The 18991-nt window shown below is 54.1% G+C and overlaps 1 protein-coding gene across 1 annotated transcript in view; it reads left to right on the top strand.

Moving 5' to 3' along the window:
* TIAM2 (T cell lymphoma invasion and metastasis 2) overlaps positions 1-18991 on the top strand; it is a 119216-nt gene that overhangs the window by 96456 nt on the left and 3769 nt on the right. The window contains exons 16-25 of the mRNA XM_029943255.1: positions 4914-5093; positions 8013-8081; positions 8623-8748; positions 9569-9677; positions 12973-13152; positions 14728-14846; positions 15993-16101; positions 17109-17167; positions 17789-17894; positions 18781-18868. Coding sequence (XP_029799115.1) covers positions 4914-5093; positions 8013-8081; positions 8623-8748; positions 9569-9677; positions 12973-13152; positions 14728-14846; positions 15993-16101; positions 17109-17167; positions 17789-17894; positions 18781-18868 — 1145 coding nt within the window. The remainder of the gene's footprint in view (positions 1-4913; positions 5094-8012; positions 8082-8622; positions 8749-9568; positions 9678-12972; positions 13153-14727; positions 14847-15992; positions 16102-17108; positions 17168-17788; positions 17895-18780; positions 18869-18991) is intronic.

Raw genomic sequence — 18991 nt, forward strand, 5'->3', positions numbered from 1 at the left:
CCTCCCCGCCCAAGGTAACCTGCTTCTGCTCTTAACCAGAGATTGAAGCTGCACACTGCAAATGTGGTCGTTTACCTTTAAGTATTTCCCTGTGAAACAGTACTCCAACTCATGCAGCACTCTTCAGCCCTTTTTCTTAGGCTAAAAGTATTTGGGGGCCCAAGTGGTACAGGTAGATGCTCGTGACAAACGAGAGTGCGGTCCCGGCAGTGCCTGCCTGGGGGGTCTTGGCTGCGGGCCGAGCCAGGGAAGGCCAGGCCGAGCTTGGCCGCTGCTGCCTGCAGGCCTCCTGATTGCTCTGGTGTTTCACGGAGCAGCTGCGAAATCTCCGTCATCGCTCCCACACGTACTGGGCAGTGCAGTGTACTTACCCCACCGTGATTTATTTCTTTGAAGACCCAAATCCTATGGTGAAATCGAAAAGCCTCAGGGAGCCATGTCTCCAAGTAAGAGCAAGTAAACATCAACGCTGTCACGCCCAGGGGATCAGATTTTATTCCTCGGAGCCAGGAGGAGGCCCGGCGGCACCTTTCTGCAGAAAGAGTATTGCACGGCATACAGGTTGGAAGGGTCATTGCAGGACCGGCCCTGCGTTCCTCCTGAGAGCGCCCAGGGCGTGGGGCGTGATCCCCCTCGTTCTGTGGTCACTCCTGACATGGAGCTTCTCCGAGCACAGGTGGCCTCCAGGGGCAGGTGGCTGCGTCCCAAGCACCCCTGGAGTGTTTGGACCCTGTCGGGGCCAGGACACCATGACCACACGGGCAGGGCCAGAGGAGCTGATCTGCTTTGCCTCGTGCTCTGCTGATCCCCGGGATGGGTGGGCACCCTGCAGAGCCAGAGTGGGGGACACCCTGCAGAGCTGGATGGGGGGCTGGGGCTTGTGCCGTTAGGGCCCTGCCCACACCTCTGGGCCTCTCACCTGTACAGTCTCTGTTCTGGTGAGTATTCAATGCTAGCAAATTCTGGAGAACACCCACCACTTGGGTCTACGTGGCGCATGACGGGCACTCAGCAAATGCACGTTCCCTTTTCTCCGTGACCCAGGTGGCAATTTGAGGGATTACCTGGTGGGACAGGGGATACACCAGGGAAGTTGCTCAGAAAAGAGCCTTGCCTGGCATTGTGCGGAGGGCTGGGGGCAGAGCCAGCACAGAACTCCGGGCCTCTGAGGCGTGCCTCTGCTTTTTGCCACCACCACCACAGTTTTGGGTGTGAAAACAGCCCATCCTGCTGGCCAGATACACCCCGTAGCCTGCCTTTAACCTCTCAGTGCTGATGACTGTCCCTAGCAATAGAGAAACTAAAATATAACCAGCCAAACAGATACATTGTAAAAACACCTTGCGATCCATCCTCTGTTAGAGCTCCTGCCGTGTCCAGATTCCAAGTACTCCTGCCCTCCCAAGACCCTAGTGAGAGTGCTGTGCGGGGGACAGGAAAGGGGGGCTTTGGAAGCGCCCCAGCACTTCGTCCATGGCCCCTGAAAATGTTCGTTTGCTCTCAGAATCTCCACCAAGTTCGTCTTACCAGAAGTGTTCTTGAAGTGAATTCTGATTTTCTAAAATGGCAAAGATACTTTATTTTTAAAACCTCGTTATTTTAACACTGCATTGTTAGGTGGGATTTCTAACATCCCAGCAAGGCAAAGCTGTAAGCTCACCAGCTGCCGGTAACTTATGGTGCATTTTGTCAGACCCTATTTTATGCAGTACATGTGAACTTCATATAGATTCTATAGCCCTGGAAATGGTTATTTTTCAGAATTGCAAAATTATATTGTCTGAGCTTGGGGCGCAAATACCAGTATAGAGATTTCAAATGAGTGAGTTTCGGCGTCTCCATATTATTATTATCTGGGGCTGTTGAGCTTAGTTGGAGAAGGACCAGACCTGGAATACCAGGGTCACGGGTATGATTCTGGCTATTTCCTCCATTTCGTGAGCTCAGTCTACAAATCTTTCAGATGGTTGTCCTTCATTCTAGACCCCGGGGCTGCGTGAGCAGGCTGAAGGCAGAGCCCTCCCGGGAAGCCCAGGTGGAGATGCTCACCATACTGATGGGGGGCCAGTAGTTCTCACATGGCTCACACATTAACCGTCCTTGGGGAGCTTTTGGAGAATGTTCAGGCACCTGGGCAGCTCAGTCGGTTACGCGGCCGACTTTGGCTCAGGGCATGATCTCCTGGTTCATGGGTTCCAGCCCCACATCTGGCTCTGTGCTGACAGCTCAGAGCCTGGGGCCTGCTTCGGATTCTGTGTCTCCCTTTCTCTCTGCCCCTCCCCCACTCATGCTCTGTCTCTTTCTCAAAATTAAACACACATTAAAAGTAAAAAAAAAAAATGATTTAAGGAAATACTCCTCCACGGGGCTTCACAGATTCTGACTGAGTTGATGTAGCCATGGGTGTTTCTCAAAGCACCATGTGTGGCCAGGGTTGAAGGGCACTGGAAGGGAGGAAGCACGGGACGTGGAGTGGTTTGGTTGTATTTCCTAGGACTCGCATTCTATTTGGCTGTTACTCGATGTCACTCAGCTTTTAGGAAATGGCTGAACAGTGCTGGAATTGCTTCAGTAGTGAATCATAAGATTTGGTTGTTTTAAACATGAAAGGAGACATTTTGATAAATTAAGATGAATTTTTTAAAAAAATGTGTATTTTGAGAGAGGGAGACAGACAGTATGAGTGGGGGAGAAGCAGAGAGAGGGAGACACAGAATCCAAAGCAGGCTCCAGGCTCTGAGCTGTCAGCACAGAGCTCGATGCGGGGCTTGAACCCATGAACTGAGAGATCATGACGTGAGCCGAAGTCAGACGCTCAACCGACGGAGCCGCCCAGGCGCCCTTAAATCAAGATGCGGTTGGGCTGCTGCCTTAGGATCCGTATCAGTTTTCTTAGTTTTCGGTAGTTTACCAGAGTGACTGTCTTCTGACAGGCGACACCACTTCACAGCGACGACCGCACACATCCGTGTGTGAGTACAACGCATGCACGTCCAAGGAGAATCACAGTGCTCACACGCGTTTTCAGCTGTTTTAGAAGTACATGATTGTACCTGTGTCTGTGTGTCTAGTCGGAAGCCCAGTACCGGCCGCGGGGCTGAGTGAGCTTCCGCGCCAAGATTTCCGCGCAGATAGAAAGGATCTGGGTCGCGGCCTCTCGCAGACGTCCGGGTGGAGAGGCGGCTCCCTTTCACGCCCCTGCGCTCGGGTCCCCGTGGTCCTGTGCTCACTGCCCACTGCACTTCCGGCTCGTCGTGTGGCTCCCCCGCGGGCATGTGTGCTCCTCCCAGGACCGGGTGCCGGCCGCTGCTTCCTGAGGCCTCCGCTTGGTTCTCCGTGTCTTACCCCCTTTCATTGTTCCGCTCCGCACGAGCGTGAGCGTGGGGTGGTTTTCCGCCTGCCCTTGGCCGTGCTTTGGGGTTTCCTACGTATCGCCTCTTATCGCCTCGTGCGGGGCCTGTTTTCCCTTTGCAGGCGGAGCAGACCCTCAGGTGCCACCCACTGAGTTTGAAAGATGAGCCAGAATTTAGTGTTGAGGGTAGGGCAGGGGGAGACGGCGGGGAGGGCGGGCGTGCCCCGTTGTCCCTCCGTGGCACTCCGGTTTGTCAGGGGACAGCCTCTGCAGCAGGCGTGTCAGGCCAGGGCGGCGGCGTGGCGCACAGCTCTGGGGAGTTGGTGATGGTCTCGGGTGTCCCAGAGGAAAGGAATTGCCCACGAAGGGACGGTTCTGACAAGGTCCGCGTTTCACCACAGCCAGAGGGACTGAGCGGGCAGAAGGCATTTATGCTGAAGAAGGGGGAGTTCTGGTTGAGTGTCAGAGGGTTGCCGGAGATGGATGGATACTCCTCATCCGTCCTGGGACCACACTGTTTGTCACTCAGGAACCACTGCGGTGCGGCGGGGGCGAGCCAAGCCCTGGCTGGGTGCTCGGGGCAGTGACAGTCACACGGACCCTGCCCTTGGCAGGCCTACTCGCCGGTGGTGCCAAGTGGGCTGGAGCCTGGGTGGGGATGGGTGGAGGGAGGAGGAGAAGAAAAAGGACACTGCGCGTCATCTGGTGATGCTCCGGGCACGCGCAAACATACAGGAGGAGACACATTTGAGAGGTAAAGCCACCACAGTCAGGCAGGACTCTCCGAGGGGGCTCTCCTCGAGATCCTTCCTCGTCGCTGTGCTAGGATCCAAGCAGGAACTTGCACCGAAGGCTGTCGGTCCCCAGACGTTTTTGCTGCCTCGTCCCCTCAGTGTGTGACTCCCCCACTGTCCCGTGCTTCCCGTGGAGACTGCTCGTCCCTCCTCTCCGGCACTCACTGGGGCGTGCGGGTCACCTGCTCCCCTCCGCGCCCTCCCTAGGGGGCTGCCCCCCTGCCGGGTAGGGGACATCCCTGCCTCCCCGCCAGGCCAGCCAGCAGGTGCAGCAGCTCTAACCCGCTCACTCCTGTCCTGTCGGCGTGAACCCGCAGGGCTGGGGGTGGGTTGGAGGGCAGAGCTGCGAGCTGCTGAGGCCAAGCCACCCCGAATTTCGTGCGGTAGCGCCATTCCTGAGGCTGCCGGGGCCGCCAGGCATGGGGGGCTCCCAGAAAGCCGCCGTCGCAATCTCAACTTTATCGCCAAGGGTTAATTAACCCTGTGCCGTGTTCTCTGGTTTCATTTCGAAAGAGCTGGCCGGCTGGCCGCTGTTAGAACAACAAAACGCATCCTGTGTAAATACTGAGCTCCTATCCTCACTCCCGTTGTCTAAAATGATGGCCAGCTGGGTCTGAGAGGAGTGACCCCGGTCGTGCTAGGTTCTCGCCCCGTGAGACTCCCGAGAGGGCGCGGGGCAGGGAGTCACAGCGCTTGCGTCCCTGCTGGGAAGCTGACACGATGGGGCGCGCCCTGCACATGACCTTGCACTTCTTTCCACCTCCCAGAGTGCTGAGCAGATCCCCGCGCTGTGTAGGAGTTTCCACGACCCGCAGACCAACGGCATGGATGGGCCGCGGGCCCCTCGAGACCCGCCTCCGAGGCCGCTGGCTCGCCACCTCTCCGACGCCGATCGCCTCCGGAAAGTCATCCAGGAGCTGATGGACACCGAGAAGTCCTACGTGAAGGTAACCGACGGTCCTGCACGTTCTTTCCCGCTCTGTCATCAGCTGTGTGCCGGCAGGGGCCCCCAGGTCACATCTGCCCGGAAGCCCAGCCCTGGAAGCCGCCTGCGCCGTGAAGTGGGGAGGTGCTGCGGGGCAGGGGGGAGGGTGCACGCGCCCAGAGGGCTTGGAAGGATCAGCTCCTCGCTGGTTCGTTACCATGGAAACAAGATGTGCTAGCCTGTCATCTGCGTCGGTGGGAAGGAGTCTGTGCCGGTTGAGTAAGAGGGGGCTGGAGATCGCTTCAGGGGAGGGGGACCCGGGGAACAACTTGCTCACAGGAGACCACTGCTGCGGCCCCCGGACCTGCCTGGTGGAGGTCCTGTGCCAGACGGAGCCCCACGACGGAGCCCCACGACGGAGCGGCTGGCCTTCATGCAGCTGCTCCCAGGCCGGCGCTGACGGGCAGTTGCTGAGACTCTTCACCCCCGAAGCATTATTGTATTTATCTCTGAAGCCCCCAGTTAAGAGTTTGAGAAGCATTATGTATAAATTTATTTCCTTTGAGAGAGAGGGAGAGAGACAGAATCCCAAGCAGGCTCCACACTGTGAGCATGGAGCCCGATGCAGGGCTTGAGCTCATACACTGTGAGACAGGCCCTGAGCCGAAATCCAGAGTGGCCCCTGACCGACGGAGCCACCCGGGCGCCCCTGCAGTTTGAGAGCAGGTTTTGTGAAGGACACTGGAGCCTGGGAAGCGGAGGCAGGGCTCCTTTGCTTTAAGTATGTGCAGAGGGCGGGCACTGCTGTCCGCTCACTCGGCCCGCCGCTCCAGAAGCAGCCTGGCCCGGGCGGCGGGCCGAGTCCCGCCTGGCTTTGCCTCGGTGTAGCGGCCTGGCCGGGGCCGGCCCCTCCAGCTCCCTCCTCCGGGTCTCGGACGGGTGTGTCCTCGTGCCTGCACACGTGCGTGCGCACGGCTGTCACCTTCCTTCTCCGCGAGACAGGTCTGGGCTTCCCCATTCATTAGTGCCACTGTCATTTTATCTGGCCTTTACTGGAGGCCTTTTCCGCAGGTGGCCCAGGAAAACTACACAAAGCCCCTTCTTTTTGGTCCCTTAGGGGAGAAAGAAAAGCTATAAAGTTGTCAGTTTGGTTTCCTATCCCCTCAGGTCCTGCCCCGCATCTCACCCGGGGAGAGGATGTGAACCCTGGGAGATCTTCCTGTGGCCACTGGCCTCTCGCACGCAGCTCTGGGCGCTGTGGTTTGAGGCTCCAGAGGCCCCCTGACCTGAGGGTGGCCTTGAGCTTTCCACCCAGAGTCAAGGGCAGAGTTCCTTGAAGCCCCTTTTGGCTGTTGTCGCTGATGGTGTTCCGTTTTACCGTCAGGCCACACGGGAGGCGGCTTTCACTGAGACACTGGTGGGGTGTTGAGGCGGGCGTGCGGGTGAGCGAGACAGAAGACGCGTGTTCTCGGCAAGAAACCCGCACTCCGTGCCCTCGGGGTGCAGCCGCCCGGCCCCCCGACCCCGCGCCCGCCTGCCCGCGGCCTGTAAGTCCCGGCGAGCAGCACCGGCCGCGCCAGGGCCGAGGGCGGCCTGTCACTGTCTCTCACAAAATAACCAGCACCCGGTGCCTATTGTGATTTGCACACACCCCTTTTTATCGTGTGATTTCTCTTCGTGGCTGACGTTTAACACGGGGGTTTACTTGTTCACCTAACCTTGATCCCTGCATGCAACTTGGGAGTTTTCGGCATTTGTGTGTTCCCGGAGATTCGGTTCAGCACCTGTTCCTGCCCCCCTGCTCGGGAGCCGTCGCTGGGGAGGATGGCGGGGGAGGGCAGGCCGGGGAGCCGTTCGTGGCGAAGCCGCCAGAGGCATCACAGGCCCGGCTGCTTGCCCCCGGGCCCCAGGCCATAAGGTTCTGGAGGCTTCAGGCTCTTTCAGAAAGCTCTCTGGGTCTCGATTTCTCCACTGTAACACGGGACACCAAAGTAATGGACTTCGTAGTCAATTACCTCTCATATTTTCATACTCAAAATTCTTCAGAATAAGCGAAACAAGAAAAAATCTTTCCTATTAACAAAATTATATCCTGCTCTTCAAATTATCATAAACAAACCGTTTCTCTAAGGAGTTTTCTAAATACCACCGACTCACACTCTTCTGTACTACTAGAGCCCCGTGTCCTGGAGGCTCAGACACAGCCTAAAGTATAAACACCACAGCCGCTCATCTTTGGAAATTTTTTCTTGCATTTAAATATGGGAGTTTGAAATTCTGCTAACACATCAACCCCAAAGCCAGAGAGCTTCCCAGATCTTGCCCTGTCCCTCTCTGCTCCGTGGTGGGGCTGTCCCCATGCTCCCCCGGGGCAGAGGAGGAAGCTGGCTGAGCCAGCAGGGGTGGCCACGCCCGACAGAAGTGCCTGCCAGAGCTTGCCTTCTCTGCGGGGAGGTGACTGCCCCCTGCACTGGTCCCCAGAGCCTTGCTCTGCCACCAGGCTGTCTAAGCAGAGTAGGTGGCCCAGCTGCTGATGGGACCGTGGGGTTAGCCCGTGTGAGTCAGGGTGGAAGTGATAGTAACCACTTGTATCTATGTGTTTATTTATTTAATGTTTATTTCTGAGAGACAGAACATGAGTGTGATACGGACAGAGACACACACACACAGAATCGGAAGCAGGCTCCCGGCTCTGAGCTGTCAGCACAGAGCCTGACATGGGGGTTGACCCATGAGATCATGACCTGAGCCCACGTCAGATGCTTAACTGACTGAGCCACGCAGGCGCCCCTGATCGTAACCACTTTTAGGGTCGTGAATTTCAACAAGACACGAATTCCATCCTTCCCAGTGGGAGTCTGGAGCCGAGGCTGGGGGCTGCTGGAACTCTTGCGTATTTTGGAGACATGAGTGATAAAGATTGTTTTCTTCCATCTCTCAGGATCTGAGCTGCCTCTTTGAATTATATCTGGAGCCACTTCAGAATGAGACCTTTCTTACCCAAGATGAGGTAAGGGGCCCCCATGCCCCCGCCCCCTGATGCAGTGGTTAGTCTCCGCTTGCCCTTTAGTGGGCCTCCCCAGAGGTGGGTCCCCTGATCCCCAAGGAACACATGGGACTGGAGGAGGTCACAGGGGCCAGGCGTGGCCTCCTCCAGGGCCATTCGTGTGGCCTCAGCCCCAGGGGGCACAGTGGCAAGAGTTCACAAGTGCAGGACAGCTATGCCCTCTTATTAGAAGGTGTGGCCAAAAGTCACTCTTTAATTCATGACACGTTCATGTTAAATCTCCATAATTAGTTCTTTTCTACTGACTTCCATTTTTTACCAGTTTGAATCCTGAAAATTAGATAGTTATTTGAGAACTAGTAGAGGCAGGGCCGTAAAACTCTGTGCTGACTGTGTCCCAGTGACTGTGCTGCCTTCGTCCGAGGGCTTCCTTCTGTCCCCTGCCCGCTGAATGACCTGGGATTTCCCTGTGCGTCTGGGTGTTTGTGGGCCCCTCTCCGTCTTCATTGCTGACACCCTCTGCTCAATCCTGGCCTTCCTGTAGATGGAGTCACTGTTTGGAAGTTTGCCAGAGATGCTGGAATTTCAGAAGGTGTTCCTGGAGACTCTGGAGGACGGGATCTCAGCAGCTTCTGACTTCAACATCCTTGAGACGCCCTCGCAGTTCAGAGTAAGTATTTGTGACTTAGGTTTTAAGTAAAAATAGGTGGGTAGAGTACAGAATTCGCCCTTGAAAAAGGAAGGGTCCTTGACTATTGACAAGGCGAGTTCAGTGCTTCCGCTGCACTGCTGTCCTGTGGCCGGCGGCGAAGGGCTAGTTGTCCGAGTGCTCCCGGTGATTGGAGGTCCGGGCGCCGCGACTTCAGTGGTCTGCCTGGTGGCTGGCCGTGTCCAGGCCCGTTGCGCAGGTCCGCTGAAGGATCTGGAGGGAGCTGCCTGTGAAGTGGGAGCACCAGCCCTGAGTCTAGTCCTTTGTTGCCATGGTCCTGTGACCCTGGGACATGGGTCCCGTGACATAGGTCAGTGGTCCGGAGAGCCTTCTGTTCTGTGGAGCCCCGTCTCCAGCGTGAGCGTCTGGGGCCCCTGCAGGGAAGGGAAGGAGGAGGCCGGCAGGAGGGGGGCGGCACACAGACAAGAGCGTTTGTCCCAAACGATGCCCAGTTGGCCCGTTAATTATACTTTCAGGTCATTCGTGTCCCGTTTTGTCAAGTGTATTTTTGTAGATCTTTCTTTCCTGCCCTTTGCCTGTAGTGTCAGTAGGTCTGCCAGAAAGCTTTCCATCAAACTAAAGATCTGTGAGGGGAAGTACCAGACTGTTCTCTGTCTGCCATGGAAATACCAGTCCTGGGCTTACTGCATGTGGGGATTCCTCTGCAGCATGAGTGCTCTGGCATCTGGGAGACGCCGTGGACGCACCTCACAGATGCCACACCAGAGCCAGCGGACACTGACTGAGCCATGACCAATGTGCCTTTTCCCTCCCCTTCTAGAAATTACTGTTTTCCCTTGGAGGCTCTTTCCTTTATTACGCGGACCATTTTAAACTGTACAGCGGATTCTGTGCTAATCATATCAAAGTACAGAAGGTTCTAGAGCGAGGTAAGTTGCTTGTATCTTTATATCTGTGTTTTTATTAGTTGTTAACAGAGTGAATTTGCATATAATAAGGGTTAAGTGCAGTTTTGATTGATCATGCTCCGTTCTTGACCTTGAAGTTGACAGATGGTAAAAAAATTTTCAGTCTACTCCAGTTTGTTGGTGAACACGCGTCCTAAGAACACAGTGAACACGTGTCCTAAGAGCAGAGCACGGGGGTTTCTCTCTCACTCTTGCCAAATGACTTGATCTAAAAACCCAGAACCATGAGCCCCCGGATGGGGACAGAAAACACTGTCTGCTGTTTTCTTTCTTTCTTGCTAACCTTCTCATGCCCGAGGAACCACAGCAAACACTACCACCAGACTCACAAGAAGTGCGTTCACTAAAGCCTTTTTGGTGGAACCAGGAAAAAACTAACATTTGACAGTCCACACCCTCTCGCTGTGTTTTATCTTTCTACTTAAAGTTTTTTTAATGTGAATTTATTTTGAGAGAGACAGGGAGAGAGAGCAGGCCGGGGAGGAGCAGAGGGGGAGGGAGAGGGAATCCGAAGCCCCATCTGGCAAGCCATGAGATCACGACCTGAGCTGGAGTCGAGTCGGATGTTTAACCAGCTGAGCCAACCCGGGCCTCTCTCCACATTTTTATCATCTCATTTTATTCTGGAGGCTTTAACTGAAGACTTTTTTTCTGGTCGAAGTAGACTGCGTGGCTGACGTCCTCACGCTTCCCTATCGAGCCAGCACCAGACATTGCTCTGCGGAGCCAAGCGAGGCCTGGGTGGTGGCTGCCTGGTGGTGGGGTCAGCGTTGGGCACATGGCCCGTGCCCCGAGCCCCCTGGGCTTTCGGTGATAGGCCAGCCTGTCAGCCCGGCCCGGCAAGTGTTATTCGGAGGTTTGATGACCGCCGTGACCTCCTTCAGGTGCACGTGTGTTGTAGGGGATGTGGTGGCAGTTTGCTGTCACTGTCGTGTTAACCTGACATCCGGTCCGGTAACACGCAGACAGGAACACTGGCTTCCCTGAGGCGTCCCAGCTCTCTCTACTCGGTGACAGTGCTCATGGTGGTCTCTCCGAAGACGCTTCTCTATCCCATTCTTGGGAATTCTTTTCATCTCTGCTGGCGAAAGTCAGAGGAGGAAAAATCAGTGACGCCCGCACAGGACTCAAGGTCATGCGCAGCAGCGATTCGGTGGCACGAGAACGTCAAACAAGGACAGGAGAATCTGTGGGGCTCTGACCGGGGAGGCATCCGTGCAGATGTGTGCGGTCCTGCTGATGTCCATCGGAAGTGTCCCCGGACGAGGTTCCCAGGCCACCTGTGTTCTCCTGAGTGAACTGGGGAAGAAGACCCAGACCTGCCGAAGCCTCAACTGTTCTCATGTCTTATTATTATTTTTTAAATAATAATTTGTCAAATTGGTGTCCATATAACATCCAGTGCTTCTCCCCACAAGTGCCCCCACCCCATGACCATGTTCTCATGTCTTAAATTCCTAGGATAAAAATACTTCCCCCAGGACTTGAATGCCTTCTTTTAATTACAAGTGGCCTCGTGTGGTTCGCTCCTGTTACGATTCGCCGCCACTCCAGAAGCCAGTGGGTCAGGGCGCCCTTCTGGGACAGAACTCTGTCGTATTTGAACTTTCAGTTGCGTCAACAGGGCAGTAGCAGCCCAGCCCAGTTCTAAGTCCCCTCCTCTGCTGCATCCTGTGCCTCTAACGGCAGTTCAAAAAGGATCTCACGGTTGCTCGTCAGTGTTTCTTTGTCGAGACCAGAAAACACTGCGCGTGGATGTTCATTCAGCCCGCAGAGCATGTAGCCGGAGCCGCGGCCGCAGCCCTGTCATTGGGTTACACCTGGATCTTGACAGCTCGAGTTTCAGAAATGGAGTCTTGAAGTGCTGGGAGTTAACAAGCTCCGGCCCAAATCCATCCCTTCTACTTGTTTAAACAGAGGCCTGACTCCATCAGCGTTTCCTCCCAGGGACACCATCGTGACAGACACAGTAACGTGAGCGCGTCACCAGGGCTTTGCTCGCTTCTGAAGGATCGTCTGGCTGTCCGCTGTGTCCAGGAGTCCCATTCAAAATGGTCCCACATCTCCTAGAAGTTGCAGATTTTGCCTTTGTAACAGAACCCCAAATAAGGGTGTAATTTCATTCAAACTGGCGGAATTCCAAACAGCTGGTCAGCGAGGTTCAGCAGGTGGAATCCAACGCAGCCACTTGTCCATCCACTGGCACTCTTTAAATGGCGTTGGGTTCCTGTGTGTGCCCTTCGTGACGTCAGACACGGAACACAGGTGGTATTCGCTGCCCACGGGTGTGAGTGTCCCACGTGGTGGAAGGTTTGGACTGCTCAGAGCTGTGGAGGTGAAGGCAGCAGCGCTCAACAACTTATCTTAAAAGAAAAAAAGAGGGGCACACAGTGGCTCAGTCAGCTAAGTGTCCGACCTGATTTTGGCTCAGGTCATGATCTCATGGTTCGTGAGTTCGAGCCCCACATTGGGTTCTGTCTGCACTGACGGTGTGGAGCCTGCTTGGGATGCTCTCTCTCCCCCCCGCTGCCCTCCTTTCCAACATGTACTCTCTCTCTCTCAAAATAAATAAACTTAAAAAAAAAAAAACCATACTCCTAAGTATACAGAATAAGTAATGATCTGTGCTAGGACGGAGGAGGAGAAATACTAGTTTATTTTGCTATAGGATTCTTTTGTAGCACAGGGTTCAGGGCCTGCATGATACTGTTCTGTGGCTGTATGGATCGGCTGAAACTCACCTGTTAGGCCCCTAGAACAATCTCTTATGGGTTTGCATGTGAATATGCCTCTCAAGTTAGACATCCCTGCATTTCAACTTGGTGTTCCTCTTTGGTGTATGTGAGCCCCCTGCTCGCGGGGTTGGCCGCAGAGCTGCGGTGCCCAGTCCATGCCGACGCCGGGGGGCTGGGCCCCCTCCCGCGGGGTTGGCCGCAGAGCTGCGGTGCCCAGTCCATGCCGACGCCGGGGGGCTGGGCCCCCTCCCACGGGGTTGGCCGCAGAGCTGCGGTGCCCAGTCCATGCCGACGCCGGGGGGCTGGGCCCCCTCCCGCGGGGTTGGCCGCAGAGCTGCGGTGCCCAGTCCATGCTGGCGGCTGGGGGCTGGGCCCCCTCCCGCGTTCGGGCTCGTGTAGAGAACGGCATCGGGAGGACTGCAGAAGCGGACGGTCGGGAGCTCCACTGGACAGGAAACGGGAGCAGGGTTTCGTCCATCCTGCTGTGCTCTTCTAAGGCTCTGCTTTCTGCCTGCTTGTAGCTAAAACTGATAAAGCCTTCAAGGCTTTTCTGGACACCCGGAACCCCACCAAACAGCACTCCTCCACCCTTGAGTCCTACCTCATCAAGCCGGTCCAGAGAGTCCTCAAGTACCCTCTGCTGCTCAGGGAGCTCGTGTCGCTGACGGACCACGAGAGCGAGGAGCACTACCACCTGACAGGTGAGGGGACGGAGGCGGCGGCCATCGCCCGCCCAGCCCACGGGCTCCTCCCGGCTTCGTGTCATGTACCGGAACATTCCAGAGGACAACAGTGAGTCTCCGATGTAACCACAGCATGTGGAAATAGCCAGCTAGGTGGCCACCCCCTTAGATGGGCAGCTACTCTGGCAAAATTAGGTCGCTGGAGCAGCCCCAAGCTCCTCTGGACGGATGATTCCGTTTTCACTTTTCAAAGAGGGTATCTGAACTCAGGGAGTCGCAGGACAGGACTTCGGGTGTCCTGGGCAGCAGAACAGGGCGGCTGGAGCCGCTGTGGGCCCGTTTCCCCGCGCCCTGGTGCCCGCTGGTGTGTGAGCGGTGCTACAGAGAATGCGCTGGGTGGGGCTCCACCTTGTGGGGACTTCGGGGCAGAGCCCGGCCGAGCCCGGCTCCCAGTGACAGGCCACGCTTCCCACGTGACGCTGAGGTGTCTTCTTTCGTAACCTTGGCAATTACTGATGCAGTCTGTCAAATACACAAGACCCAGCAGTTTGATGTAAGTGGAATCTCTCTCGAAGAGATGCCGTGTTTGCATGAGAGAAGTAGTGATTTGTTCTCGGCAGGTGGAAACGAGGTGGTCCAGTTAGGCTACCTGTAACAAAGTACCTACGCGGAGGATCAGATTTGTTAGTAAGTATTCGTATTACTGAGTAATAAACACTGAGAAGAGTGTAAATTAAACTGGCTCTTTCTGTGACAAGCACACTTTTATATAAAAGTCACGAAGACAAAAAACCTTACATGGAAATTAAATTCTACAAGTAAATGATATAATGACGACCAGGTTTCAAATAATGTGTGAGAAGGTCCTTTTTCATTAAAGTGGTGTTTAAATGGGTATGTTAACACTTGCCTTCCACACCTCCCTCCAAGCTGAATTAAAATCTGAATCTGGAGAATAAAATACGACAAATACCAAATTTATAGGTAACCTGAAATTTTCTTTTTGACTTTGGCAAAACCATTTTGTCCCTCACATGCCCAAGTAGAAAGTTGTAAACAAACACCATGCATAAATAATGTTTGCTCTGGTAATTAGACATTTATGGAGACTGTAGTAAGTTCCTGCTAAAAAAATGATTGTGGTTCACAGTTCCAATCAGCCCGGGAGGGGAGGCAAAATGTGAGGGCAGATCCGTGGCCAGTCTTGGGTTTCAGTTCTGGCTCTACTCCTTGTTTCTATCCGGGGAAGTCTAGCCAAATACCTAAGGCTCTGCACTTTAGTTTTCTCATCTGTGAAATGGGGATTAAAGATCATTCACATAAACCGCCCATCAGAGCAGCTGCCAGGGAGAAGGTGCTCAATCAGTGCTGGCCACTGTGACGAGCCGTACTTCCTACTTGCGTTCCGCCTCATTCCAGAGGGAACTGGAGGTGGGGAGTCTGTGGTTCTTCCGACGGCCGTGGGCTGTCTGCCCACTACCTGAGGAACGCGTGTTAGGATGGTCTTGAATCCTGGTGGGATCTTCAACCTACTCAGTGCTGCTGTTGGGAGGCCTTAAAATTAATTCAAAAAAAATATTCCATATTTTTCAGAGGCTCTAAAGGCAATGGAAAAAGTAGCAAGCCACATCAATGAGATGCAGAAGGTCTATGAGGATTACGGGACCGTGTTCGACCAGCTGGTGGCGGAGCAGAGTGGGACAGAGAAGGAGGTCAGCGGGACTTCCAGGTTCCGGGAAGCGTTAACGCATCCGTTTGCTGCGTCCGTAGGCGCCCTCCAGACTAGGCCGCCCTGTTCGGGCTCTCCTGGAGGAGACTGTGCCTAAAGTTTTTTGGATCTAAATGCTTACAGCAAACCACATCATTTAAGTGTCAGTGTAACATAAAATCCATCACACTGGTTTGAGAACGTAACCTTGTGTCACCTTAATACTGTCCAACGGAAAATAAGTCTCATTAAGCTTCTGTCCCTGCTTCCTCCTCCCTCTCTGGGGGGCAGGAGGCAAGACTAAGCCCAGAGGCTGGCACCTTGATGGAGAGCGCAAGCTGGCAGGGGCAGGGGGGGGTGCAGGGGCCGGGGGCGTGCAGGTAGAGCTGGGTGTAGGGGCAGGGGGCATGGAGGGAACGGGGGGGGGGGGGGGGGGGGGGGGGGGGGGGGGGGGGGGGGGGGGGGGGGGGGGGGGGGGGGGGGGGGGGGGGGCAGGGGCAGGGGCGTGCAGGGGTGGGAGCCAGCCTGTGGGGAGAACCTAGGGCTTCTCCACCCCTTCTTTCTTCATCTCTGACAGTGGCAGCCACATCCTCACTTACAGAACTAGCTTAAATGGAATGTGACAACATCTAGGCTGTTCTGGCTGAATCGCTCAATTAGAATCCTGAGCTCTCAAAGTCTACGTATAAGAACGAACGCAGTCTCACTAGAAAAAGGCAAGGGCAGAAAACAACTGGAGTTTAGTTTTTCTTTTATCAGTTCCAGTGTTGGTGCGTCGTTGTTTGCAGGCCCGGAGCAGTTTGCGGATCGGGGGTGGAAAGGGTCCTAGAGCTGGAGGTAAAGATTAGTGAGGACGCCGTGGGGGAGCCTTGAACTGTCGTGGAGTCGCCACTGTGGCCTAGGTCACGAGGCGTGTCTCACCGCATACGACGTGTGCACTGAACCACATGCCTCCCAGGAGGGTACTTGTCAGACAGTTTGATGCTTCGCTCATATTTTCAAAACCTACACTATGTAAAGATCACAGTCAGATTGAAGGTGCCGCATTTTAGCCGTCACCAGACATCCGTCTGTGATTCGCTGTCCAACAGGAGACAGCCTGCCCCTGCGGTCTCCAAGTTGTCTTTATCTCCCGCTTTTTATGAAACAGGTCACAGAACTTTCCATGGGGGAGCTTCTGATGCACTCTGCAGTTTCCTGGCTGAATCCGTTTCTGTCTCTAGGAAAAGCCAGAAAGGACCTTGAGCTCACGGTGTTTGGTGAGTATCCCTTTTGGAAGAATGTAATCTTAAAAAGGCTGGGGGCAATGATGGACTTCCTAAAGCCAGCAGCCCAGCTGCCTCCTAGTTTCCGAGAGCTGGAATCACTGTCCTGATGGCTTTGGACTTCACAGAGGCAGTCTCCCAACTCTGCAGAATGCCGTCACTGCTCACACGCGTTAGTTACCCTGTTCTCCCTTCTGCTTGGCTTAGTGGTTCTGGCCTCGTGTTACAGGAACAGATCTCTTGAGGCTGCTTTGAAACTGTTATCTTGTTTGCTTCATTTCAAAATGTCTTAATTCTGAGACCCAGCATAGACCGTGTGTTCTCACCAACATTAACACCATGTCCTCAGAATTCAATAAAATAGAACAAGAACTTTTTAAAAATTGCCAAGATTTATTTCAGATAATCATTCTTATTTTTTAAATGTTCCTTTATTTTGAGAGAGCACCCATGTGAGCAGGGGAGGGGCAGACAGCGAGAGAGGGAGAGAGAATCCCAAGCAGGCTCTGTGCTGACGGCACAAAATCAAGAGTCGGCCACTCAGCCACCCAGGTGCCCCCAGATAACTGCTCTTAGAGAAGTGGGTATAGTTTTGTAGTTCAAATATAATCAGAGGGAAATACCGTTTATTCACTCCTGTGCTAGCATAGGGTCTTGGAGCTTCAGAAGTTTGAAGAGCTTTGTTCTTTTAGAACATTCAGCCTTGGGGTGCTTGGGTGGCCCAATCATTTGTATCCAACTTCGGTTCATGTCATGATCATACAGTTTGTGAGTCAAGCCCCGCATTGGGCTCTGAGCTGACAGCCAAGAGCCTGGAGCCTGCTTCGGATTCTGTCTCCCCCTTTCTCTGCCCCTTCCCCGTGGGCGCCCTCTCTCAATAATTTTTTTTTTTAATTTGGGTATTACCCATAAATATCCAGATTTTTAAAAAAACATTCAGCCTTAGTTCACCCTTGGGACAAGATCTGTATAAAACAATGAAACACTTTTTTTTTCTTTAGTTTTTAAGAGAGCAGTCATACTGGTTTATAAAGAACACTGCAAACTGAAGAAGAAACAGGTAAGACGAGAAGTACTTCTGATGAACTCCAGCCACCTTCCCCTGGCTCCGTCTTCCTAGTAGTGTTGCGCGGAGAGGCCTGCTCAGGACCACGGCGTCACTTGACCCACGTGACTTATTCCTGGGGTGACGGACCCATTCAGATCCTCAGGGTGTTTCTTGTTCTCCCCACAAACGATACCTGTTCTAAAAGAAGGTGCACAGATAGCCTGTGCTGGGGCTTACATACAGCATCAGCTTTCACATCCCTGAAAACGGCCCGTGTTTGCCCCGGACACAGGAGACTGTGTGCCTGTGGTTATTTTCAAATCACTTTGACCAAACAGCTTAGCTGAAGCAAACAAGCCGTCAGAGTCATTACCGGGCAGAGGTGATGAGGACCCAGAAGGCTGGTGGTCATTCTTGCTTGTCACAGCGGCCTCTGCCCCCCTAACCACGGCTCTGTCCTCTCCCTGCGCACCCTGTGGGCTCTCTGAGAACGGGGAGCGCACCTGACCCGATCGGGTGGGCACCCTGTACACTCCCCCGCCCGCAGGGGGAGCTTACACCCCGCTCCAGGCACACGCCTCCTCTCTGGGCGAGAGCTGTTCTCACACTTCCCTGGGGGCTTTCACGTTCCAGCCCTCCAACTCCCGGCCTGCGCATGGCTCTGGCGACCTGGATCCATTTAAATTCCGCTGGCTGATCCCCATCTCGGCGCTTCAGGTCCGGCTGGGGAACAGCGCAGGTGAGCGTCGCGGGCGGCCAGCAAGGCGCGTTCTGAAGAGACTTACTTGCACTGTGCAGTGAAAAGCTAGGAAAGAACTTTGGGGATACTTTTTGGGGTTTATGTTATAGGCAAGGAAAATGAAGACAAGAGAGGTTGTTTTGATTTTTTTTTTTTAACAGACTTTTGGAGAAAGGTGCCAATGGATGGCTTTTCTTCGCCAACCATCTCTCTCCATTGTTTCCTTATTTTCACCTTCAATGGTTTTCAACGTTGTTTTCTGCCTAATATCCTTGATACCCTAAAGTGTGTTAAAGAAAGGTCTACAAATTTAAGAAATTTTGATATCCCAGGAAATTCCTTAACAGTAAGCAGTATGATATGTGATATAGGGGCGAAGTCTCCCGCCTCAGAGAATGTCCAGAGATCCTGGGAGGCGAGCCATGTTCCGGCGACAGGGCCTCCGGTGCAGAGAAAGGACCCACAGGCTGAGGCAGCGGCCGTGCTCTGGGTCCCCGTGCGCCTTCCGTGTGCACTGCTTACGTCTCCCAGAACCGCCGGCTCTGGGCTGGTCTGTTTTACCGCACGTACCTGCACACGCCCAACTGTTCCAAGGAATACAGTGAATGGGAGGTTGAAAACCAGGATCCATTTGATCTGTTTCGCAGAGAGAGGAAATCCAGGGCTAGGGAGAAAACACGCTAAGATGGACAGAAAACTTTATGAGGAAGCGTAAAAAGGACCTAAAAAAGTATTTTAACTTCTGAAAATGATTTGTGAAAGTCCGACATAGAGCGAGCCACAGAAGAAAATGGGGAGACACAGGCCAGGGAATACTGGAGTTTTTTTTTTTTTTTTTTAACTTCCATCTTTGGCAATGTTGCAGACCCTTTTTCCTCTCGCACAGGCACAGAAAATAATTCCGTGTGGGAGCTGATCCATACGAAGTCAGAACTGGAAGGCCGGCCGGAAACTGTCTTTCAGCTGTGCTGCAGGTACCACGGACTTCCAGAAACCAAAGCCAGTGGGGCCCAGGCAGAACTACGCTCCCTCAGGAAAGGGAGTCTAGTTTTAGTGCCCCCCAGAATCGCGAGGCCTCCGGGTTCACACCGCCACCC

This window comes from Suricata suricatta, chromosome 7 (genome assembly GCF_006229205.1).
Source record: "Suricata suricatta isolate VVHF042 chromosome 7, meerkat_22Aug2017_6uvM2_HiC, whole genome shotgun sequence".
In the NCBI taxonomy this organism is placed as follows: Eukaryota; Metazoa; Chordata; class Mammalia; order Carnivora; family Herpestidae; genus Suricata; species Suricata suricatta.